The 25,167-nt window shown below is 37.7% G+C and overlaps 1 protein-coding gene across 11 annotated transcripts in view; it reads left to right on the forward strand.

Annotated features, from left to right (window-relative positions):
• GARNL3 (GTPase activating Rap/RanGAP domain like 3) overlaps nucleotides 1-25,167 on the forward strand; it is an 80,405-nt gene that overhangs the window by 41,195 nt on the left and 14,043 nt on the right. For 5 of the 11 annotated variants that reach the window (XM_056351951.1, XM_056351950.1, XM_056351952.1 and 2 more), the window contains 16 exons: nucleotides 754-817; nucleotides 1,076-1,102; nucleotides 1,469-1,544; nucleotides 2,159-2,257; nucleotides 2,804-2,907; nucleotides 4,074-4,182; nucleotides 6,488-6,533; nucleotides 10,864-10,970; nucleotides 11,809-11,930; nucleotides 12,684-12,788; nucleotides 15,668-15,742; nucleotides 16,659-16,770; nucleotides 17,471-17,569; nucleotides 22,465-22,581; nucleotides 23,287-23,459; nucleotides 23,784-23,942. In XM_056351951.1, the coding sequence (XP_056207926.1) occupies nucleotides 758-817; nucleotides 1,076-1,102; nucleotides 1,469-1,544; nucleotides 2,159-2,257; nucleotides 2,804-2,907; nucleotides 4,074-4,182; nucleotides 6,488-6,533; nucleotides 10,864-10,970; nucleotides 11,809-11,930; nucleotides 12,684-12,788; nucleotides 15,668-15,742; nucleotides 16,659-16,770; nucleotides 17,471-17,569; nucleotides 22,465-22,581; nucleotides 23,287-23,459; nucleotides 23,784-23,942 (1,590 nt within the window). In that variant the 5' untranslated portion in view covers nucleotides 754-757. Of the gene's footprint in view, nucleotides 1-542; nucleotides 563-753; nucleotides 818-1,075; nucleotides 1,103-1,468; nucleotides 1,545-2,158; nucleotides 2,258-2,803; nucleotides 2,908-4,073; nucleotides 4,183-6,487; nucleotides 6,534-10,863; nucleotides 10,971-11,808; nucleotides 11,931-12,683; nucleotides 12,789-15,667; nucleotides 15,743-16,658; nucleotides 16,771-17,470; nucleotides 17,570-22,464; nucleotides 22,582-23,286; nucleotides 23,460-23,783; nucleotides 23,943-25,167 lie in introns of those variants that run through there. The other 6 variants (XM_056351955.1, XM_056351948.1, XM_056351949.1 and 3 more) reach the window with 3 other exon arrangements.

Below are 25,167 nucleotides of genomic sequence, written 5' to 3' on the forward strand. Positions count from 1 at the left end.
TTTTGTAAATTAATTGTAACATTTTAATTGCTTTCAAAGGAAACTACAGGAAGTCCTGTCCACATGGTGACCTAGCATAAGCAATGATGGAAAGGGGCATCAGATGTGACCTCCGTGTCAGCTCACTGTGCCTCAGACAGACTGCATTTGGCATGCTGCGCAGCTCCAGAAATTAATGCTAGGGAAAAAATGGGCAAAAATAATAGTAAATGTAGAAACATGAGTTAGGAAAAAATGCTGTAAGTTAGGTATTTCTGTTGGTTGAGGCAGTTGATCTTACTACTTATTTAAATACTTTTTCATGTTCTCTTTGTGGATCTTTGGTGTGTGAATTTGATGCTGAACGGCTCGTTTTTCATTTGACTTGCCTTGAATTATTTTAGAAGAGATAGAAGAGAAGCTTATGAAATAGAATAGGTTATTGAGTCTTCCTAAAATGCTCACAACGATTATGTATAAAGCCAAAGTGAAGGGTCATCGATGGAATAAAATTCTGTGCTTTATAAGTAAATACAGTACATTTAAACCTGATCTCCGTGCAGGGTCCTAGTTATTTCTGGTTTTAAAATCCAAAAGAATTTTAGGAAGTCTTAGAGGTTAGTATTGTGGGAAATAAATGGCTCTTCCACAAAAAATTCCACGTAAGCAAGGCTCTTTGAACAATTCTTTTTGAAATCGGTTCTAACTACAACCAGTTTAATGTTGAAATGTATACTTGCTCTCCTGTAAAGCAGTATTTCATTTGCATTTCAGTGCTATGAGTCTTGACAAATTTGAGAAGAGCCCAAGGGAAATTTTTCATCCTGAGATACAAAAGGTAGGAGGTGACTTCTTTTTTTGTTTGGTTGTGTTTTTTTATTATTTTCTGGAAAAATAAGTCATTAAGTATAAATGCTACTGGTTTGTTTCTTTCAGTAGCAGGGTAATAATGATGAGTAGGGTTACAGTTACAAAATAAACTGTCTTTATCAGTTGAACTGGCTACTTCAAAATTAAACAAATATACAAGTATGTTACAGGGTTTTTTTGTGCTGTCTTCAGTACCAGTGTGCTAAAGATATTGTTTTGTTTACAGGATTTACTGGTTCTTGAAGAGCAAGAGGTAAATGTTAACTTATCACTCCTAGCACTTAGTGACTTATAACAACTTAGCTATCAATTGCTTATTGCAGTAAAAAAATGTATATTTCTGTGCAACATATGAGATAAAAAATCATTTTAAGCAGCAGCATAATATATCTTATTAATAGATCACCAACTTAGTATATCATAAAATTCATAAACTATGATCAGAAGTGAAGTATTAGGTATCTGCTACTTGAGCATGTAATGGAGCTGGTATGAAGTGTGTATTCCCGTGTGTAGGATGTACACAAAAGATGTATATACAAGTCCTTAGAGGAAACATTATTTTAGGTCTTTTGTTTGATTGTCTGTTTATCCTATAATATTTGGTTTTATTTCTCAGGGACCTGTGAATTTTAAATTTGGAGTCCTTTATGCTAAGGATGGGCAGCTTACAGATGATGAAATGTTCAGCAATGGTGAGTTTTTCACCTTTTTCTTAATTGTTTTATTCATCCAAATTAAAAAAATGTGGGATAGTGTCTAGATATGGAAGCCGGAAGGGAGGTGATGGTTTTGGGAACAGAGGTTTTCATGTTCATTTTGGGGGCAAAACTGTAGCATAGAACCTTCTGCTTCTATAAAATGTTGCTGTAGGAAACCTACTGTTACAACTTGGAAGATACTGAAATTTCTTTTCTAGAAATGGACTATGCAATGTAAGATTTAGAAAAAGGAAGCAGTAAGATTTAGAAAAGGGAGGCAACTCATATTACCTGCAGGAAGTCACTGTTGTTCTAGTTCTTTCACTCTTATTTTGCAGCATGATCATGTTCTATATGCGCTTGAGCAGTGTCTTGGAGTTAGCAAAAGAGGTCACTGTTTAATGTCACACGTTAATGCCTATTCTACAAGGCTTGGATGCTTTTCTTGGAGAGGTAGAAGGCTTGGATGACATGAGGAGAAACTAATACAGCTGAAACGTCCTCGTGTCCTGGAAGCAGGACCTGTTACTATTTCTTTATTATTTTTTGTAGGTATTCTATTAGTACGTGTGCTTTTCTGTTGTAACGTTTCTTCCTTCCACATGTAGAAACTGGAAGTGAAAGCTTTCAAAGATTTTTGCATCTCTTGGGTGACACAGTTACTTTGAAAGGCTGGACAGGCTATAGAGGAGGACTGGACACTAAAAGTAAGAACTCATCTGAAAAAAAAAAAAAAGGGGGAGGGGGCTGCAGTATAAATGTTTTTGCTTATTGCATGTGCATATTATGTATATTGTAGAAATAATGCCAAAACAGACTTCCTCATGTGCATGCTAAACGCTCTGCTTCACCAGGGAAAAGTCAGGTTAGCTTAAATCACTGGTGTGAAATACAGTTGAGGAAAAGTATTTATGTAACCTGTATTTTCAAGGTGAATGATTTTATTTTATATTGGAGTGGGGTGAAAAATAACCTGACATGTTACTTTCTTCATGATTGTAGGACATCATGGCTGGAAGAACCATGTGTGATTTCAGGAGGCTAGTTAAAGGATGTCATAGGTTTTAAGTGTGTGAATAAGCAGATTAGGTTGCAAGCTTGATTTTGGACCCACATAAAACATGCAGCGTGGACATTTTCTAAAATGGATCAGAATGACTAAAGAAGGGTTGGTAGAAGGCCCTGAAATATCTTTTGACCTTTATAAAACTTAAAGGACATATTCCTGCTGAGATTGTTGTCTTCCGTTGCAGATGATACAACAGGAACCTGTTCCATCTATACAGTTTTTCAAGGGCATGAAATTATGTTCCATGTTTCAACCATGCTACCATATTCGAGAGAGAACAAGCAGCAGGTACATAGTTCTCGCTTTCTTTTTTCCTGTATTTTTTTCCTCAGTGCTGCAGCTAATGCTGAAAATTTAATAATGTTTGTTAGAAAATAATGTATCATATCATCTCTATTAAGGTACAGGAGACCCTTGCAAAGAGAGTCAAAATTGTTTGACCGAGAAGTGATTTGGTATTCTGTTATTCAGATGACTTGTAGATCTTCACTGCTGCAATTACTGTTACCTCAAAGAATTTAGGAAGGCTGGAAGTTAGACTTGTGTGTGAATTGTCAGAATATTCACATACATAACATACAGTTCATGTTTAGATAGCAATTCATGTAGCTTGAAAGAAATTCCCTTTATGAGCATGTTAATGGCAAACTTTGAGCATTTGCTCTAAAGCACTGCTGGTGCCCTCATAGATTGACTAGGTAGGTTCTTGCCTGCTTGCTAAAATGTGCTGTCATCTGTTGCTTGAACCTTTCTACGTATTATATGATGAAAAAAATAATAAGCGCATATCTTTACCTATGCATCACATATCCACAATGATTTACTTAAAATTACTCACAAATTACTTGTTTTACTAATTTCTTGTTTAAGCAATATTAAATATTATGTATTACGATAGTAATATAATTAGATGACATAATTACATTGTCCTTTTTTTATTTCTGTGTCAATTTTCTCATGCTTTTGCCTTGGATTGATGACAAGATCACAGCAGAAACCAGAGGCCAATCGGGACATTTAGTGTTTTTAAAGAATAAATTGGCATCAGGAGTTTTTTTCTGTTTAGTTCAAGTGGTGGATTTGCTTTTTTTGGAATGCTAGGTGTTCTGTGCCAAATTTGTGAATATTAATTATGGAAATAATGAGTGCTTTGCTAACTTAAAAATATGCAATAGCTGCTGGTTTAGCAGTTGCCTTGTGTGTGCACCATGGCATTGCCAGGTTTACTTGCTTATAGTTAAGTAATAATTTTATGTTGGCTTCAATCGTATTGACCACAATTTGCAGTTTAGGAATATTGTTTTACCATTCTCTCACAGAATTATTAGAGGTATTTATTTATGTCTTGTAAGTCATTGTGTCTTTTTTTTTTTTTTTTTTTTTTTCTTTTTCCCCTGCTCCCTCCCCCTTTTTTTTTTTTTCTTTTTTTTTTCCTTTTCTTTTGTTTTTTCCAGGTAGAAAGGAAGCGACATATTGGAAATGACATTGTAACTATCGTATTTCAGGAAGGCCAAGAGTCTTCTCCAGCATTCAAGCCATCCATGATTCGCTCTCATTTTACACGTATCTTTTTTCCTTACATTTCCCAGTTATTTTTTTATTTTTTAAGATCAATATTACTTTTAATTCTACCCTGAGTCCTTCCTGCATGCTGCTTATGGAATTGAAAACTATTTTGGAAAGACAGTTGCATTCTTTACCTTCAGCTGCTTGATTAGGAGTCTTTAAGTCTGCCTCATAAAACAATTTTTATGTTGAACCACTTAGAACATAAGGTCAAAGTAAGAATGTGATTTTTGATTTGTATTTTTATTGAAGGCATTTAATTGGATCACTTCACAAATTAAATTTTGTGCATTTTCATAAAATACAAATTCCCAAAAGATGTGAATGAATTTGACATTAACTACTGAATATTGCCTTTTAATGTTTAGATGCTGTTTATTTTAGATATTTATGTATTTTAGGTCAGTGTTTCTCAAATCTTTCAGACCATAAACCACATATTCTCCAGATTTTAGCAGCCTGTGTTTTTCAAACTCTTGGTTAATAACATTGTGAAGACAATATGATTCAAACACGCATCTGCCAGTCACTTGGATTTATCATGGGGTCCTATTAGTAGTCCATAGATCCCAATCTGGCATCTCTTAGTCTAGATGGAATGGAATGAAGAAAAATGTTTTTTTTTCTGTCTATGCTGTGTTGCTGATTTTTTAAAAAATACTGCAAAGCCTACAACTTCTAAATGTAGTTCTCAGGCTGACTAACTGTTTTTAGAACCTTCTTGCTAGTCTCATCCATGGCTGGTCGTAGTTTTTAGATTTAAGCTTTTAATATTGACCTCTTTTTGCTAAGTGGAAGAAGTGACTAGAACAAAAAGAATTGCACACCAAAAAAAAACCCCCCTGTAGATATCAGAGGAACCTAAATACTGTTAATAAGAAGAGTTTACCAAGTTGATGTACCTTTTCATCGGAGTGTTAGTAGAAAAGGAGTAATTCTTCCCTTATTGCTGTTAGGAGGACTTGTTATGATGCAATTGTTACACCCCACTCTTTCTGATTCTTAACAAACATTTTGAGGTTCAGCTGCCCTTTGTGTCATAATGAGTTGGAGGGGCAGATGTGCCCTAAATCCATAAGGATGTGTTATCATTTAGGTAGTTTTAAGTGATCCACAGCTGGTCGATGCTGTCATTTCACCTTCCTGATGTTTTCAGTTGACAGTAGCCAGAGATAAAGGTGTTCACTGTGGATTGACACTGATCTGTGTCAGATGTGGTAAATCTCAAAGCTGACTGAATCTGTACCAGCACTTCGTATTCACTGTCTTACATACTATAGCACCCCTTTTCTGTTATTTCTACAATGGGAACACTTAGCATACAGATATCCGGCTGTGCTGTCCTGTAAGGATTTGCTGTATGTCATCTGTGGGGTAGGATTGAGTTACCCAAGTAAAAGCATCCAGCACAGATTTAGATGTCCCAACATATCTGAGGTGTCTGTACAGGTCTGGCAGGTATGACTCTGGACCTACAGGAGATCTGTGCCTCTTATAGCAACTGGAGACTAGGCAGTATATTCTCAAGCATCTTAAATAGCACTGGATGCTTGCATTGAATCCCATCATAAGTCTTTTTTTTATTGGGCAGTCTCCGACAGTGCTGATCACAGCTATCAGCAAAGCTCTCAACATTCTATCTGGAACAAACCCATACAGCCAATGAAGTTAAGACTTACAGTTTCTTTAACACTGTTTATAAGGACTGAAAACTTAGAGACAGTGTTAAGGAAATTTATCAAAGCAAGGTGCCTCTAGTTGATTCCATAAAAATATTTTGCAATGCAACCATAAGAATTTCTTGGAATTTTTTGCCCGTATTTGCCCAAAGTTATGAATCAAAGCATTTTTGTGTACTTGCACTTTAAATTCTCCTCTCTACTTTCTTATAATTCTGTTAGCTAAATTATTTCTTTGGAATCTTCTCTTCAGTGGAAAATTTGGTATAAGCCAAGTTCAGAATCCGTACTTTTTTATAAACTAAAAGAATTTTAAATCACAAGTCTGTTGAACACATGCACACACAAAACTATAGAGCGTGTTTTATCCTTCACATAACAGCAAGAAATCTGTATTTGTGGTACTAGTTCAATTTTTAAAACTGTTGATCAAACACAATAAAATTTTATATGGGATCTCCTTTATAAACAGGAAAATTAGTATAATTTAGAATATTTTCTATATTTACAGACATTAATAGATTTTACCTTTATTAAATTTGCAATCTGCTGCAGGAAAAAAATGTATTAAAATACATGTGAGATGCATTAGTATTGAATTAACATCCTTAACTGTGTGGCAGATATTTTTGCCTTAGTGAGATATAATAAGCAGAATGATAGTTACAGGTAGGTGTTGATTGTAACAAATAACTTCACACTGAATTTCTGATGGTTCAGAGATAATGGGGAAAACATTTTGTATTGTCCACTTATGTGTATGCCAGGAAGCCAAATGAATTTATGAAATTGAAGAGCAGTATGGACCTGGATGCAGATGGCTGTAAACTGGCTATGAATAAGTTGCGCGTTTCTAACCATCAGAAAAATGAAATTCTGGAACAGGCGTAAACTTAAGGGGGCGAAACAAAACTACTTTTTAGATGAAATGTAACAAAGTGATGGAAGATATGCCTGGAACAGTGTGACCTGGTGAGATCAATGACGTAATGAACTACATGTATGATGAAAGTTAGATGTGATGTTGTGATAGCCATGGATTGTAGATCCTTAAAGGTCTAGGTTTAGTTGTAGCTAAGCAAATCAGTTCATTTTTAGGGATCTTAATAGAGTATCTGTACAGTTGGACATCACATACTTAAAACCTATTGGAATTTTGCTGGTAAATAATGTGTTCTTCATCTGTTTTTCAGTTAGCGTTGGTGACCCTCATACTTGGAGGTATATGCTGTCCAAGTCAGAGTCAGTGTCCCAGTCTGAGTCTGTTAGGTTTCACCAATATCTGAAAAGCAAGCATTCCTGCAGTGTCCTGCCTAGGCTTTAATGAAGAAAGTGGGATTAACCAAATAGTTAATCCAAACTGTTGTTTTGAGATTAATGGTGAGATGCAAGAGATATCTGTCAGTCTTAAAAAAACAGAGTGGCAGTGGGATGTCATTGTCTGAGCCTATGGGAGGGATTCACCTTGGACTTAAAGCAAATAAGCAGTAAAGAGAAAAGAGCCACTGTTCAGCTGACTATGTGTGCTGCAGTTACCAGTATACGATATAGACTTACCACTGTTTTTCTCCTTTACAAAGTACTAGCCATGTCTGTAGCAATCCTTTTTCTGTTGAAAGTGTGCTAAGTTATTTACTACTTAGACTAGGTCAAAAAGAAATGGGAGAATCGCATTCTGTTTTGGATATGTGTCTGAGAAGAGGGTTGGTTAGGTTTGAAGTCACTGCCGGCTCAGATGCTGAAGTCTCGTATGGCTAAAGAATTTATATTAGAAAACCAAAACATATGATTTATCCAGCACTAGAAGGGAAATGTCAAGGCATGAAACTAAAATTATGCCTCAGACTGGAATGTGTGTATGTGTGTGTATGTTGACAGCACTCAAAGCTATAAACTTTGCAAGATGGAAGGGTGAAGTCAATGTGTTAGGCTTTGAATGCAAATTTCTAACGGCTGTGTGGGCCTGTGGGGCATTAGTTATTATTTAGAAAAATTTTCAACTGTTTACAAGTCATTCTACCCTACATTTGCAAGACAAAGCTGAAGGTTGACAGCATCGGGTCTGCTCCTTTGAGCTGAACTGCTAGTTGGCTTGCAGCGAGAAGACAGACACTGAACTTAGAAATGGCTTCCAGGAATACAGGGTCCTTAGATTAGTTTCGCTTCCTCCTTCCTTGAAAATTCCATAACCCTGAAGAGTCAAGATTGTGAAAGAGACCAGCAATATTTCCTGGAACTGATCACCTGGCACTAGTGCACTTTTTTTTTTTAACAACCTATATCAGTTTGAGAGCCAAGAAATACAGCAAAAGTGTAGAAAGCATTCTCTTAGCCTCTCCCTCAGTGCACAGTGTAGACCACTGACACCAGCCGTGGTCCACAGTTTCAGAAGCTGCTGCTAAGATCCAATCACATAGTTCCAACCATTCTAACGTATGTAAATTCTGGCTTGCTTTGGAAGATTTTTATACTTAATAGGCTGAGCAATCTTCATAGTCCTCTAAGAATCTGTTCTTGCTGCAATATAGGTTGCTGGAACTGACTAAGCCTTCTTGCCTAGCTCCAAAACTTAACCGTTAGCCATAAGAGTTTGGTGCTTTTTGTGCAACTGCAGCTCCACCCACTCATTGATGAATGTTACTTGAAATCATTTGTGGTGTACATGCGGAAATGCACAAGAACGTGAAGGCGAGAAGAAACTGAATTAGTTTTAACTAGATTTTTTCAAGAGAGCTTGCCAATAAATTTGTGTGCTTTCTCCTATTTTAACTTTGCATCCCTTCATATATGGGAGTCTTTATTTTGGGGCATGCTGGAGGAGAATGTTCATGCCATCCTTGTTGCTCTCGATGTGGAGTATGAGGTGAGACAAAGCATGTATATGCCAAATAGGTGCAGGAGTTGAAAGTCTCCAAACTTGGGTGCTTGAGGTGCATGTATATCCACAGGGGGAGAGATATATATGGACAAGTACACCTCAAAGGTATTTTTCACTAGAAATAATTTTCTTTTTCAATATAGCTAAGAAATCTTGATTCAGTAAGATGAGAGAAATCTATATTACTGTGTTTCTGCAGCATGCCATGAAGTCTAGCTCTAGAGAAGGATCCAACAGCATGATACTTCAGTTTTCATGAGTGTGGTTTTTTTTCACCCCTCCTACTTGTAGCTAAGGTTTGTTTTGGAAGATGTCTGTAGTGCAGTTAAAAAAAGGAGTAGTTTTATTTTTGTGAGCACCTTCTTGTGTTCTTTTTTTCCCAATTGATTGTCCTCATAGATTCTGCTTTGCAGCATTCCCAAGTCTGAGAGGCACAAAACATGTTCATGATTCCCACGTGCAGTGTTAGTTCTTTCCTTCTTTTCTTCTTGTTTTGAGACAGAAACCTGAACATACTTCCCTCATTAGTCTTTAAGAAGTGAATGTTGTCTTGTAAACTATTAGTCAGTAGATGGGCTAGCCATAGTAAATGCTTTTTACATTGCTGTTGATTTGGGGAAAAAAATTAGTAGCAGTAAACGAGAAAAATCTGACTCGCCCTGAGTAACTGACTGCTCTTACTAGATCAGTCCGTTTTATTCCTTAGTTGCTTCATTCTGTCAGTCTTAACACATCTTCCATAGTGCATACCACGCAGTATTGTTGCCCTGTGTGACGGGCTTGATACATTATTGTATATTTCAAATTGCCCTAATCGCATTTCATTCTGTCCCTTCACCTTAGGCCCGCATAGGACTCTTGTTCCTTCTGTTATTTTTTTGTGAAGACGGTCTTCCAAGTGGCCAAAATTTCAGTCAAAAGAAACAGGGTGTACTCTGGGCTGTTGAGGCAAATTTTTCTTGTTCATATGCAATGCCACTGTGAGGTCTGACACTGAATTTCTGCTTGGAATGACTTTGTATTTTATGTCACTCAAGAAGTTTGTAGGTTTGGTTGGTTTTGTTGTGGTTTTTCCTCATCTTAACTCATTCTGCTCTAGGAATGCAAGGAACATTTCACACTCTGTGTAGTGATAAATGATTTTTTTTTTAGCAGGATGGAATAAGACATAGGGCATCTCTAAAATTCTGTCTTGAATCTACGAAACCAGTATTAAAATGATCGATATTCATACCATGTAATACTGCGTTTCAGATCGTATGCGCAGTTTTTAAGCTTTCATGAAAAAAGACCAGATGAATCAATTAGAATCCGTTTGACTCAATACCAGTTAGTCACTGCTGGTTTTTTGGGCAAGAAAATTCTGACTGGTTTGTGTAATAGTAGAGATGGGTTGAATCTGTAATGTTACCACTTAACTTGCTGCAACCTGTCAGCTGCACATGCCACTTGGAAGATCTTTGTCTGATTGCTGTCTTACAGTGAAGAAAATTGTGCAGCCCATCACTTAATATGCCAAGGAACGATTACTTACCTTTAAAGAAGCTATGGCTTGCTGAGCGTATTGTATGCTTGGGTTTTGTACCTACCATTCATACTTTCTATGCCAGATTCCTTATGGATCAAAAGAACTCAGCAGGTCCAGCTGTCATGGGAGTCTATTCTGACTCTTTCTTCCTCAGTGAAAATGACTTTGCTATTCCTGTACTATTCAGCTGTAGTAAGCTATTGTTGTTCAGAAAGAATCAAATATTCCATGGGCATCGTGAATGTATAGGTGAGGTGGAAATCTAGAAGGAGAATATATTTTGTAGGTGAAGAATGTTCTTTTACAGCTTTTTTTGAAAAGGACTATATTTAGTACCACTAAAAACATTGTTCTGTGAGTAGAACTCCAAAGATCTGTTGTAATTGTTAGTGTCACAGTGTTTGTGTAAAGGAAGCAGGATTTTGCTGTAGTGAATCATTCCAAGTGAATGTTTTTTGTTAGACCCGTGGGAATTCTTACTTAAGACATACCCAGCTGACCATTTCCCGTTCTTTCTTCCATTTTGAATAGTGTCTGTAGTAACAGTGGGTTTTGAATGTGACTTTCAATATAAAGATTTGTTCTTTCAATAGGCTGAAAATATTTTCAGAAGAAAGTGTTCCTCTCTTTGGGCCTCCCCTGCCATCCCCACCTGTGTTTACAAATCACCAGGAATTCAGGGATTTTGTGTTAGTGAAATGTAAGTCAGTTTTTCTTTCACTAGAAACACTTTTAAAATAAGTGCCTTAATAAATTGAAAGTCATGATGCTTAAAATGTAAACACGTTTTCTTGTGTATGCTGCTGTTCTATATAGATTTTTTTTTCTCAAAATCTGTAGCATAGGTGGGATGTCAGTTCCATCAAAGTGTTCCAATCAGATTAACAAAAAACTGAATTTCTGTCCAGTTATGCTTCTCAGGCTGCTAGTTACAGACTGATTTCTGCATTTGCAGAATGTGGAGCCATATTTAGTTTAGCATTTTCTTAAAGGACTTGGAGGTCTGAAAGAATTTTCAGTTTTCTTCAATATTTAGTAATAGAAGGTGTTGTGACGGCAGCTCTGAAAACCTGAAAATACAAGCTTTTCTGAATGCGTGCTGCACAGGCACCTTTCAGCACCTTTAAGAACTTTTTGATTCTGTAATGATTCAGTTCCAGTTTTCATTGACCCTCACTTGCCCTTCTAAATCACCAAGAGAGCAAGCTTTGAGAACCGATAGAGATGATTACAGTTAGAAGCTTACCTGACAGGAACTTGGCTAATAACTCATTTTGCATATTTAAATTGGTTTAGTACTTAAATTGATTAGCAGTTTGTCTTTAATTTTTTATTGGTTAAGAGGGTATTGGGATGCCTATTACTAATTTTTCCCTTTTAAACTTAAGTGATCATTATTCACTAAAAAAACATGCAAAAAGGAGGCAACTCTAAGTTACTAAGGGGAAAACAGGTATTTTTTACAGAGGCAAACTAGAGTCAGTGGAAGCTGTCACAGTTCATTTAGGTAATGTATCTCCTTTTCCATAATATTTTAGTAATAAATGGGGAAAAAGCCACCTTGGAAACCCCAACATTTTCTCAGAAACGCCAACGCACTCTAGACATGCTGATCCGCTCTTTATACCAAGACCTGATGCCTGATCTACACAAGGTAAATGTAAGTCAGAAGTCTCTGCATCCCTCACATGTGCTTTCCTGTTCTCACTAGTAGACTGAATATTCTGTAATCCTAATGAACACTGAATTGCATACACAAGGCTAAATACCAATTGTCAAGTAATTTGTTTTACAGTTATGTGAAAGCTGAGAGTCCTTTCAGGATAGGACTCTTCATACATTTGTTTAAAACAGCTGTGAGAAGTGTAACAATGTCATACTTTGTATTTACCTGCAGCAAGGGAATAGGAAATTTAGGGTCTGCCAATACAGGTATTAGTCCCATCACCATAAAAGCTGCACTTACTCGATCCATTATGTGTAAATTTGAGTCATTTTTACCCTTGGGTAACGATGAGATAACTTTGTTTTGGATGATGAAGACTAATCTTAACTAACTAGAAAGAAGTTCAATACCTCTAAAATTATTGAGGTGCTGTTTTTTTCCCACTGTTTATTTCTCTCAGCTAAATAGATCTTCTTAAACTTTTTTGTCCAAATGTTCATGTCTGTGGTCTTTGTTATGATTGTACAGAACATGACAGTGATGTACAGAACTATGGCAAGCTGGAAATTAAAGCACTCAAGGATTGGAAGAGTTGTAATTCCTGTTCTCTGAGAAACTATACGGTTAGATTCATCACTGCAGGAAAATATCCAAAAAAAGACAGAAAACAAACAATATCATTAACTCAGATTAAAAGATTATGGAAACTTTTGGTTCCATTTAAGAGAGAAATGTTTTCTGTTTTAGAACATGCTCAATAGAAGGTCCTTCAGTGATGTGTTACCAGAGTCCCCAAAATCAACACGGAAAAAAGAGGAAGCTCGGCAAGCAGAGTTTGTCCGACTTGGTCAGGTAAGATCAATTTAGGAGGGACGCACCTAGGTTTACAAAGACTGCATCACCCCTTTTGTTAGAGTTGTATTAGCTTGCAGAGTTACGTCAGGACTTAAATGCGGTTCTCTGTAGTCAGAAATAGTTTTGTAGTATTGCATTAGTTTAAGCTATGGTAAAGTAAAATATGAATAGAAATATTGATCTGTAATACCTAAGGTACACAACACAATTGCAAATATTTATAAAATACATAAGCTAAAGGAAAGTTGGAAAAATCACACCTTAGAATTAAACCTGAAAGGTCTTTCCCTACTTTGTGGATGTGTTGGGTCTGGCTGAGCCCCATAGCAGCCCTCATAGTACTGTGCTTTGCATTGGTAGCAAGAAGGGTGGTGATAACACACCAGTGTTTTGGCTACTGCTGAGCAGCGCTTGCCCACCATCAAGACTGCCTCTGCAACCTACCCCCACTACCCCCGCCACTAGCATGGGGGTGGACAAGATCTTGGGAGGCGACATAGCCAGGACAAGTGACCCAAAGTGACCAGTGGGATATTCCATACCATGTGACATCTGCTCAGATATAAAAGCTAAGAGAAAGGAGGAGGAAGAGGGGGCATTCATTATTTTTAAGCTGCCTTTATTTTGACCCACAAGGGGTTTTTTTTGTTCATCTTACTTTCTGTCCCCTTGTTCTGCTGAAGAGGGGAGTGATGGAACAACTTGGTGGGCACCTGGCATCCAGCCAGGGTCAGCGTGCCACAGTGGAGAAGATGCTTTCTGCCTCCAGGCAGAAGAGTGCTCTGTCTTTTTCTGTGCTTTGGAGAAACACAGTCTTGCATGGGTTTCCTCTATATGTTTTATTAAGATTTCATTTCTTAGAAATTGTTTACCCTGTTTTAGCCAGGAAGAAGTTTCAGCAGTCTTTCTGCTAAGTCTGAGGTTGCCATACATCTTTAAACGTACCAGATGCTGACTGCAACCTTCTGTGAGCTTACTGACATTTTGATTCAGTGAGGAGTAAAACTTCCTGATGATTTAGATGGTCTGGTTTGATCTGAAAGTTCATTGCAGCAGAAAAAAAAAGGCAGTGTCTACGCTCATCTATTCCCTGGTCCCTTCCCACTTGTCTCTTCTTGATCCTGGACTGCTGACATGGTTCTGCTGCTTACCGTAAGAATACTTCTTTTCTGAGCTGATTTAACTCAGCAGAATATAACAAAGAAAAAAAATGAAACAACACAAACAAAACCCCACACCACCAACAAAACCCAAGCCTCCTTCCTTCCCTCCCTTTTTTTTTCTGTGTTAGAAAGCTATAGAGTGAAATTGTCTTGAGAAGTTCCAGGTCAGGTTAAAGGTAGAGAATGGAGCCAGGTGGTTGAGTGCTGGTGCAAAAGAATCTCAGGGCTGTTAAAGCTTGGCACTAGCCATGCTGCAAAGTCTACTCCCCTTTGCTTTGCCCACCCTTTCACCAACCACCTTGAAATAGCTAGTCACTCTAGGCAGAAGGGAAAGTGAATGTTTATAAAATTCAGACAGAAGTAACCCGATGATTTATTCCCCAAGTTTACTAATTACTCTACAGAAGTTAAAGAAAAACATGGTTATTGAAAGTATAGAAGCCTGTAAGTTTGATTGCCTCCACTTCCCTGACATTAAACTGGTAAGATACTCACATAACAAATCAAGTTGGCACCCATTTCTTAAACAAGACTTCCATCCCCGCTGTGGCCTTTGTCAAAGGACGGCCTAATAAGGGGTTTGAAATTAAGGGATACTTGGTTGCCTGTGTTTTTTCTTGGAGGTTCTTTTCACATTTAAATCTTCTGCTTTCCTAAAAGAACTTTCCTCTAAGTTACAAACTGTAGGCTTGAGCACATTACAACATGCCTTCCAAGTAGCTCCGAATCATTCTTGCCAAACTGTGAATGTTGAGTTTTCAGATGGTAAACAAATCTCACTGATGACTGGCTCAGCAGTATATTCAAATCATTTATTTATTGTCAAGGTGATCTCTACTGACTGGTGGAGTGAAATTAAAATGTTAATGCAAAAAGGTATTTTATGCATCTTCATAAGCTGACAGCCATACTTCATGCAAATGTGGAAATGGTGTATGCAGCTGATTACTGCCACTTCACAGAGACCATGCACGATGGTAGGCAAACTTTAGGACATTAAAATTGGTTTAGGCAATTTCTAAACTTTGCTTTAAAGAATGCCATGACAATTCCATGTGGCATCAGTTTATTGGAACACTGCTGTAAAGGTTAGTGATGGAGATACATAGGCTGTATATATGCTGCCTTAAACAAGCTTATTGTGTATCTCACTGAAACTATGTTTATACAGCATTCCTCTAGAGTTCTTCCAGTATCAGTTACTTCTAGTCCTTGAATTTGTGATACTGTGACTGTGTGTCCTTGGCACCTCTGGCAATGCATATATATAGCTTGACTTATGTTTTGTTACAAAGTTTTGCAAGTAAAAGGCCAACTTTTATAATTGATAAAAGGATTCTTTATCCAGGTACCTTATAGAATGAATTAGGTAGATGACTAGCTTGTATGATTTGAGGTGGAGACTTGTCTCTGTTACTGTGTTCAACACTTCTTTTCTGATTCTGAGTTTCTGTTTAAAAAACAAAAAAACAGAACGCCCAAAAAACCCAACCACCATATGTTTTGGCTGAGAAGAGATCTAGTAGCCCTCTGGTGATCATGTGGACTTTGCTCAGGATATACAGAATTCCACTTCTTTGCTGATTACTTAAAATGTGACAGGAATTCCATACTGGAGTTACTTTGTAGTTCTAAATTGTCCTTTCTTTATAGTCTTTATCTTGGGTGTTGGTGACAAAAGCTCTATCTAAATAAAATATCTGTTTGTATTAGGCACTGAAATTGAAAACCACTGTGAAAGGGGATGCCACAGCTAACTTGGCAACCACAAGCTTTTGTAAAAAAGAGGTGAGTGAGCCTGACTTTCTGAGGAGAGTTATGAAAGAATTAAAAGCTGTTGAGTATGGCATTGTATATCAGTTCTGCATACTGTTTATTTACTTTTGTAGTTAGATGCTGTAGCAGCAGAGATGAAATGTATGGTGTCAAGGTGATTCTGCAGCCTTATCAAATTAATAAAGGATGAGTCTGGAGACAGAAGCACTTCTCAAGTTAAAGCAAGTGTGGATATTTTTATATCTGAGAATATTTGAAAAAATTACATTTTCCATACGCAGTCATCTTTTATTTTAACTTCTGTATCGAGTTTAAAACAAAATTCAGTTGTTACTTCCTGTAGTACCAGATTTTGTTCAAGGGCATTAGGAAGTGAAAGATGCAAACCACACTCTTCTGTATGCATCTTCTATACAGAAACTTCAGAAGTGCTTCTAGAATTTCAGAGACTTCAGCTAATATTTAAATTAGGGGCAGAGGGGCAGACTCTGAGAGGTAAGTACAGAGAACACATGACAAAAGAAGCATTTGACAGAAAGGCGGTTTTAACTACCATGTGCTAGTGACTAGACATCATGAACTGAGCCATAAAATGTAAGCAAATTACATATGCATGGTGGTACATACATTTTAAGTCATTTGAGTATTTCCAGGGTTGCACTATCAGCTGCATGTGGTTTAATTCCAGTGTTTCAGGAACATGTCTTACACTTGCTAGTTTCTAAACCCAATTAATATAGAGGCTATTTCCTCTGTAACAAAATCAACTAAATTTTGGTATTTCAAATTTTAAAAAATACACTGTTTCAAAATGTATCATGCCAAAAGCATTTACATGTTATTACTTGCCATTGTCCATCACATTCTGTGTCTGTATGATCTGCATTTCTTAGTGTGCTTAATATGTATCCCTTATGTTACTTCATAGCCTTGGGAATCTCAATCTTTCTGCAGTAATTTTCCTCATGAGGTTGTCTGTGCAGATTCTTGGGGCCAGTCCTTGCTGGTTTCTACAGATGCTGGCATCTTGTTAATAGATGGTTAGTAAATGATCCAGTGTTTTTTGTGTCATTTGTTATGTATCTGACTGTTTTCTTGAAAATGTATGTTCAAAAGCTCTCTTCAGGTGCTGGTAGGTCTTCACCTACAGGGATAGTTACCAATCCAAGTGAATTTATTACATTTATGTAACCTAGTTGTAAAAATTCTCTCTGCACCAGATTCAAGCCATATTGGGGAGACAATGTTAATGTAGGTTTCTGAATGTTTTGTTATTTCATACGTTGTTTTCTTGACCCTCTGAAAAGACTTACAGAGTCACATCCAAGCTCAAGGAGTGTTTAAATGGCTTGTCTGGATTTCTTAGCCATTGATGACAGCATGAAGCCAAAGGTTTACGTGACAGTGAAAGCCTGCTTCTTCCATAGCAATAATATTGCTAGGTTAGACCCCTTATCTTCCGTGTGTCACATAAGGCCAGTGGGACTGAGGGAATGAAGTTAGTTCTTCCAAAGGGAAGGTCCCTTTTAGGCTTCAGTTCCATAATCTAATCCATGGTAGTCATAAAACTCTCCTGTGAGGAGGTATCAGCTGTGATGCTGTGGTATACATAGCAGCTTTGTGCAGGTTTTTTCAATTTTGTAAGAAAAAAATGAAGCTTTTATTAAAAGAAATAGGTCAAAACCAGTCACTAGCAAATTTTAGCAGGATTTTGAAAAAATACTCGTGTTTCTTTTTTAGATGGTCAGCCATCAGTGCAAGTATTTGATAAAACTCTCCAAATAAAACAGATGCATGTGTTGGAAGCTCTGGATCTTTTGATTGCCCTAACAGACAAAGGTAGGAAAGGTCCCTGTTCTTTGATTCTCATACAAATGTGGCTGGTGGTGGGTATGTATGTCTCATGAGGCAGTCGTATCTATCAGTGGCAAGTATATTAGATGCCTTGTTTAGAATAAGGGAGCATGTGCAGCAACTGCTGTTATTTTCTAAAAGGATGGTGGGGAGTAGGGGAATCCCTAAATGCTCATTCATGCTTCCTTCAAGGCAAGCCTGAATCTCGTCATATGCTCTTTCTTCAGCCACTGTTAGAACACAACACTCTTCAGAAATCTCCTTGACTGAATTACATGTTTGTTCACTTACACAAAAATATGGGGGAAATTACTTATGCTGTCACTGTTTTACCAAATGTGCTTTGTTGGTATTTATTCTGTTAACTGTCACCACATTCTAGTACTATAGAACGTATTTTCTTGAAGGTTGTGGTTTAAAAGAACTTAAGTGTTGTTTGGACTGAGCATATTTCCCTTTTAGCCTCAGTTGGAAGCATTAAATGTGCATAAAATGTGCACTTTTTTAACAAGGTACAAGGCTGTGGTTGAATTTCACAAAGTGAACATACACAAAGCAAGAATAGAATCTTTATGTGTAACTCAGAGAAGACAATTATAAATATGATTGTTTGTTACCATATAATGTCTGTTTGTGCAGTATGTTGGCTGAAGTTACATTTACCCAAACTCAGGGTAAAACACGGTTCCTTTTGTATCATTGGGAGTTGCCCAATTTGGCTGCACCTGATGAAATTCCCCCTGGAACCTTACAGAACTGGCTCAAACTACCCGAGAGCCATGTGTAGTTCTCCCAAGACATCTGGAGGGTGGGTGACATTTCAGAAGATCTGAAAAGGGTAGTTGTATCTGAAGCTGTCTGTGAAGCTTCTAGAAAAGATGATTACGTTTAATTGTCAAAACATCTTACTGTTTGGTTAAACCGGAAGAGAGAGATGTGAGCAGGCGTTTTGAGGTAACAGGGCAAGGTATTACTGGCATCAATTCATGATGCTTCAACAGGGCAAGGTATTACTGGCATCAATTCATTACGCTTCAAACATGATTTTATAAAGTCTTACTCATTTAGAAGATTGCAGAGATTTTTAACTCTTGATATGGATGCTTTCTGAAGCATTTAGGAGAAAGTTCTTTCATACTTGTTAGAATTCTGGGCTCCTGTTTTGTATTTGCATACCACATTGAAATTAAGATCTGGGATGGAAGAAAAAATCATACTTGCCTTTCTTTTTCAGACTACATCTCAGCAGCAAAAATTACAAAAATGATGAGTTAGATGAGCAAAAAGCATGCTCATATTAGGCTCATAGATTGGGTTCAAAGACTGTGGGGTTTTAAGATAAAATGTTGTGTACTACAAGGTTAATTCTTTAAGCTTAACTATCTGCAAGAGCTTATTCAGGTCAACATTCCAAGAGTAGGTGTTGAAGAAGGCACCAGTACAGCAGGTATCAATGACAGCAGCACAAATTGCGTAGTAGCAATGGCCGCTGTTCTAGTGCAGACACAGTTAAATCTAGCGCCACAGTGGAGTTGTTTGGGACATCTGCTGGTTAAATTTGTCCTATTAATGAGAAGCAAGGCACAGAAATGGATGTTTTGTCCTCCAAATACATACAGGTTTTGTTCCAGCTTTATTTTGTGAAATGCCTGTACACGAGAATGAGGGGGAATGAGGAAGACCTGCTTTGCTTGGAAGAATCAAGTCTGTGGGAGGTTAAGAAAAACTAAAAAAGCCCAGATGATAGTGACTTTTATAGGCAGCCGCAAATAAATCTAACACCATCGTGCAGCTGTTTGTAACATCTGCAAAAGAACTAGTATTGGGAAAGAGGAGTGACGCAGCCTAGGGGAACACACGGGTCAAAGAGCCGGAGCTATTTTAAACAACAAGGAAAGGTGAAGATTTATGTCTGCTGAAAGGCAGGCTTACTGTCAACCTGTGGAGAGCACATCTTGTGGCCTATGGGGATTTAAACTCCAGTTCCTTTTTAAAAGCGTATTAGATCAGTTTCAGTGGAGGCAGTGGTCATTGTTGTGCCTTCATAGTGAAACGCCTGTTTGGGAAAGAAGTTATCATATGTATTGTTCTTTGCTGCACACACATAGTATCTTCACAGAGGTAAATATGGCCTGTTTGATGGAAGCATGAAAGGCCCTCTGAAGTTTGGTGTAACCTTCAAGAATAACAGTGCTTAATATGGGTGGTAATACTTGCTCCCCACTATGTCTGCCTTTTTACAACCACTTCTTGATTTGAAGAATGCAGACATTCAGGTTGGCCAGAAAAAGTTCTTGAGTTTTGCTGTGGTTACACAGTTGTAGCGTTTTGCAATTGCCTGCATCACCAAGTATGTTTGTAAAATATCTAGCTGAAATAATAGCTGGGGTACAAAGACAATACTACAGCTATCACTGAAGAAGCAACTAATTAGAGGCAGAATCTAGGAGTAAATGGTAATAAATTTACAGTAAACTTTTTTCAGTCTTGAATGGCTGCACTGAAAAGCAGCAGATCTCTGATCTCAGAGCAGGCAATAGCAGTCATAAGAATTACAGCTGATTCTAGATCAGGAAAGATGGCCTTCCTTCAGGTTGTGTCAATAGCTGTTTTAGCTTAAAATCAAAGTTGGTAGAAATGGAAGAGCATTTTAAGGTGTTTGGTCATGTGCAGGTTTTTGTGTACATGGTGGTGTTTGAAAACACTCACATGCAGCACCAAGAATTGTGCAGTAGTTGTAAAACGGTGGACATGCAAGTCCTTGATTACATTTCTCCTTTCATATTAAAATGTTCTATGAATCTGAGAGCAACTTGTGATTCCTTTCCTAAGTAGAGATGCCACAGGCTTGTTAGGGACTTCAGATTTACAAAAATAATCAGTTAGTTGCTAGCCAGCAAGCACAGCCCTCCACTTGTGGGCGTGATGTTGAAATCTGCACTTTCCAAGGGTTGGCAATAAGCTGTGAGGTGTTCTGAGCAGATACCACATAATCATAAGTGGTTATTGCAAAGGTTGATGACAGAGCTAGTACTCGGTTAACTCGGAAAACTCTAATGATACAAGGTTCACCAAGTATTGCATTTCCAGTACTGAATCTGCCTTATGCCTTTTCTGATGTGAAATCAGAGCCTCCTATATGTCTTTGTGTTGATCTCCCTAGGCCTGTAGGGTGCTGTCAAAAGTCACGCTTGTTCACTGAGAAAATTCTGGATTACAGATTGCTCCGGAGGCCCAGTCAGTTGTCTGGTTTAGATGTTGCCATGCCACTATCAGGTGATCATCAATAGCCACACCCAAAATTACTGTATCTAGCATGGAAGAAGTTAGCTGGTCAAGTGCCACGGACAACAATGGTTTCAGAGAAGACGAGGAGGTTCTCAGATAAATTGGGAAACACCTTATGGACAGCCTTACTCATCAAGATAAGGCTTTAGAAAAGAGCAGCCTCGTATTACCAGGACTTAAAGCATGGACTAGTTGACTTAAAAGACAAACTACGGCTGTAATTTAGGCAACTTGTTTGACATTACAAACATAAGATGTGTGTTTTCTATGCCTTGATGTTTGTCTAATAAGATCTGTCCCCACCACAGAAAACTATATTCATGATCTTTGCTGGTTTGAGGAATTTGCTGGATTCTGATGCCGGATTCTTCGGGTTGTTATGTTTGGAATAACTAACTGAATGCCAAAGGCAGGAGTAAGTCCAAAGAGACTCTGAATTGATGAGAGCATTAATACTGTTCTTGAACATTTGTCTTAGCTCATGTTTTTTGGCCTTCACTCCAAATGGGTATGAATGTTGCTTGCCATTCTTCCACGAACTCGTTTGTAGAAGCACAAATGCTTGTGTGCGCACATTCTTGAAAAGAGAGGGATGGCCTATATTTTATTTTCCTTTTGTCAATATAAGAATTTGCTCTCGGAGTCAAATTACTCAATGTTTCATATTGTGGCATGCTTAAGGAAGCATTGTATCTTCTCTTCTCTTACACTTGCTATGGGAAAAGAAGGTCATGCAGCGGCCAGATGTCCTGATTCATGTTGCTCTTCTCTCAGAATTCAAGGCAGCATCTGTGATTTTCCTTTTGCCTTTACAGTGGGATCCACCCAACTATATATTAAGAAAGCATGCTTCATTTTTCCAGCCATACCAGCTAGTTAGTAAAAGAGTCCACCTTTGTCAGAAAATCTTGCCTTGCTTGCATTTTAAGAAACTTGATTTCTTAGATAAGGAACTACTCTTAAGTCGCCTGTTTCCCAACTGCAAGTAGTAGTGCATCACTAATTTTATTTCTTTTAGATGTAGAGGTTGTAGATTCCACTCTTACCTATCTGTAAGAAACAGATTTAGCCATGGAAGTAGGTACTGGATTAACTTCTGCACTTGGAATATGCCTTGAACCTAACTTGCCTACCTTTGAAGAACTGATAGGTAAAACCAGTCTGCATCCTAAAGGGTTTCAGACTCTGTTAAGGACCCAGTCATCAGCTGCTCAGCCAGACAGTTCCAGCTTTTAACATTAACCCTTTTGCTCTGTAGTTTATATTTTCATTATCTTGCGAAATTTTGTAGATTTGTGAAATAGCATACATTTCACTGTTTTAATATCATTCTTTGCTGCAGTGCCACCTGATAGGAAACCCAGCTACTGAACTGAATGGGTTCGTTACTAGAATTGTAAAGCCTAGGGAGTTCATAAGTAGTCTTGTATGACATTGCAGCTCATCCCCAGAGAAGCAGTATACTTTGTTTATCTTTGCTTTGTTTGTTAGGTTGCTTTGTTTGTTAGGTGCTGCTCCCCTTTGGAAGTATTTATTTCAAACTACTGCCATAACTTTTAACTTCTTGTTTTGTGGCTCTCTTCATCCTTCAGGGAAAGACTCTCGTCTCCTCGTCTTCAGACTCAGTGTTGTCCAAAAAGATATAGAAACAAAGCAAATTATAAGAAGCAAATATGACTGCAGAGAAAATAAACTGGAGAGAACAAAAGGTGATTTTTATTATCCTGCATTTAAAAACATCCACTGTGTTACAATGCCTGTAGTTGCCAGGCACTTACTAGCTCTCTTGAGGCAGTTGCAGGTGTTCACCTTTAGTTTTTCCTCTGGATGGTCAGTCCAAACTTTGTTAAGCTTATATGTGAAAATAAGTCTGGTATAGTCCAGCATGACACTTTAGAACTTTGTAAAAGTACCACGTTACTTGGCAGTCACTGCTGATGAAAAGATATAGAGAAAAATATGTTACTTTCAGGACTGAAGGGTATAAGAAGAATTATGCAGGGATGTGAGACTGAAATAAAGGGAATTGTAAGGTGGAGGAACACTGGCAAATCTCCATTAAATAGAAGTGCTTATATTAGTTTGGATGTTGCTGATTTATTTTAGTAGACACAAGCATTTTCTGGTCTTCAGAAGCAAGCTACTTTGGAAAGCTGGAACCTGCAGAATAGTGAAAATCAGTGTATTTACTCTTTACTTGCAAAAGGAGTAAGGGGAGGAATGGACTTTGTAAGAGTCATAGCCTTTTGTCTTTTCCTAGAAATGAATGTTATCTTGTTGGGAGGTTTGTAATTCTGTGTTGCTAATTAATGTATCAGAGCCCTATTGTACTGATCGTCATAACAAATAGAGAAAAAAAAAACAAAAACAGACCCTACCGCAAACACTTACAGTCTAGAGCATTATTTCCTCAGGCTGCCATTTGTATGCCATTAATACCCACCATGGCAGTGAACTGAGGATTGTTGCAGCTATTCGGAACAAACTACTTCTGGTCACAAAGAAATACCATCCATGCAACAGTTTAACCAGCAGCTCTCTGCTATCGTCATCCGAATCTCCAGTAGAGGAGTTCCAGTACATCCGGGTATGTGTAATCTAATCACTAATTACCTTAACAGACTGGGCAGTGCTCAGCTTGTCGGGAAGGGGCTGCGGGGGTGGGGGGGTCAGAGGAAGACAAAGAGCATGCATTTTTATCTTCTTGAACCTCCAGACAAGTAAAAATGAGAAGCCATGTGATGGAGTTCCATTATATATACTGAAGTCTTTCAGATTTTTTTAAGTAATTTTCTGCTTCTTCTTTGCCATGTTTCTGTGCTTAGAGCACATCCCTTTAAACTTACGGAGTATCTGCAGCACCCACAGTAGGAGCTTGAAAAAGAGAATAATTCTGTTATTTACATTATAGGAAATATGTCTTTCTGACCCTCCAGTGGTTATGACGCTGGTGGATGGACCTACTGAAGAGAGTGACAATATGATCTGTGTAGGGTATCGGCATCAGTTTGATTTAGTTAATGAGAGTACTGGGGAGTCCTATAGATTGCATCATGTTGAAGCAAACAAGGTGAGTTTTCATCATTTAAACTTTTTTTTTTTTTTTTTCAGAACCACGCTGAATATAATTTCTTGCAGACTCAGTGCAACATGTGCTTACCTCCTGGGAGTGTAATTTATGGAGATCCTCATATCTCTTACTTTTTTGACTTATATAACTTCTGCTTTAGGGCACTCTGAGGTATTTGTTCCTTTTGGGATACATGATAATAATCACTCCCAAGAGAGGTAGTTAATAAGGTATGACATGTTGGGAAAGAGCCTGTGTTTCAGGCTCTGGAATATTGCTGTCAGCATAAATTAATTTTTCTCCTTTCTTAGTCAGTTGTTTTGCTTTTTGCTTTTTCTTTGTGGCCTCAGTGTTGTATTGTTTAAGCAATTGCAACAAAATAACTTCAGTTGTTGGCCACTAGTATCTCATTCAAATTTGCCTATTTGCGCGTACTAAGGCTGAAATATTTACACATAGCTTTTAGTTCTATTTAAAAAACTGCTGCCCAGTCAGCTCATAAATTAACTGAATCTTTCTAATTAGGACGTGGGGTTGGAATTTCAGCAAATGTTCTGGCTTTCAGAACAGAGCTCCAGTGTTTCCTGCTGCTGGGAAGATAATGAACTTCAGCATCTCTGAAAATCAGATAATTGTAATGTTTCTAAATATGGATGTTGGTGTATAGCTTTAGAAAAAAGAAGATTTTACACAGTTGATCTTTTTGTTGTTGGTTTTAAGTGTCCCTTTTCCTCATATTGAGATAAAGAACTACTCATTTCATTTGATGGTTCTTGTTGATAGGTTATTTTCTTTTTAAATCATCTGTATTTTTATTCAGATCTGATGACGAAGAGGTTTGGTACTCCTAGCATGGGCGATACAGTGTAAGCTTCTCCACAGCACTGGAAATCTGTCTTAATCTGGATGAGGAGAAACTACAAGTAAAGAATGGGGACGGGGAAGTACAGCACCTCCACACACACACACACACCATTCCTCTTCTCCCCAGGAATCTTTGTTTTCTTTGAGAACACAAACAAAGCAGACCATTGATATGAGCTGAGCCAGTGACTTTCGTGATGTTGAATGGGATACCAAATTACTTCCATGGGTAACAGAGCAGAAATGGCTTTCAGTCACTACAAAGGATGGGTCAAAATGCATTTGGTATAGATACATGAACTTCCAGGTTGGTTTAACAATTCTTGATCTATAGAGTAACCTTAGATCAAGAGGTGAACAT

This window comes from Falco biarmicus, chromosome 9 (assembly GCF_023638135.1).
Source record: "Falco biarmicus isolate bFalBia1 chromosome 9, bFalBia1.pri, whole genome shotgun sequence".
NCBI classification, from domain to species: domain Eukaryota; kingdom Metazoa; phylum Chordata; class Aves; order Falconiformes; family Falconidae; genus Falco; species Falco biarmicus.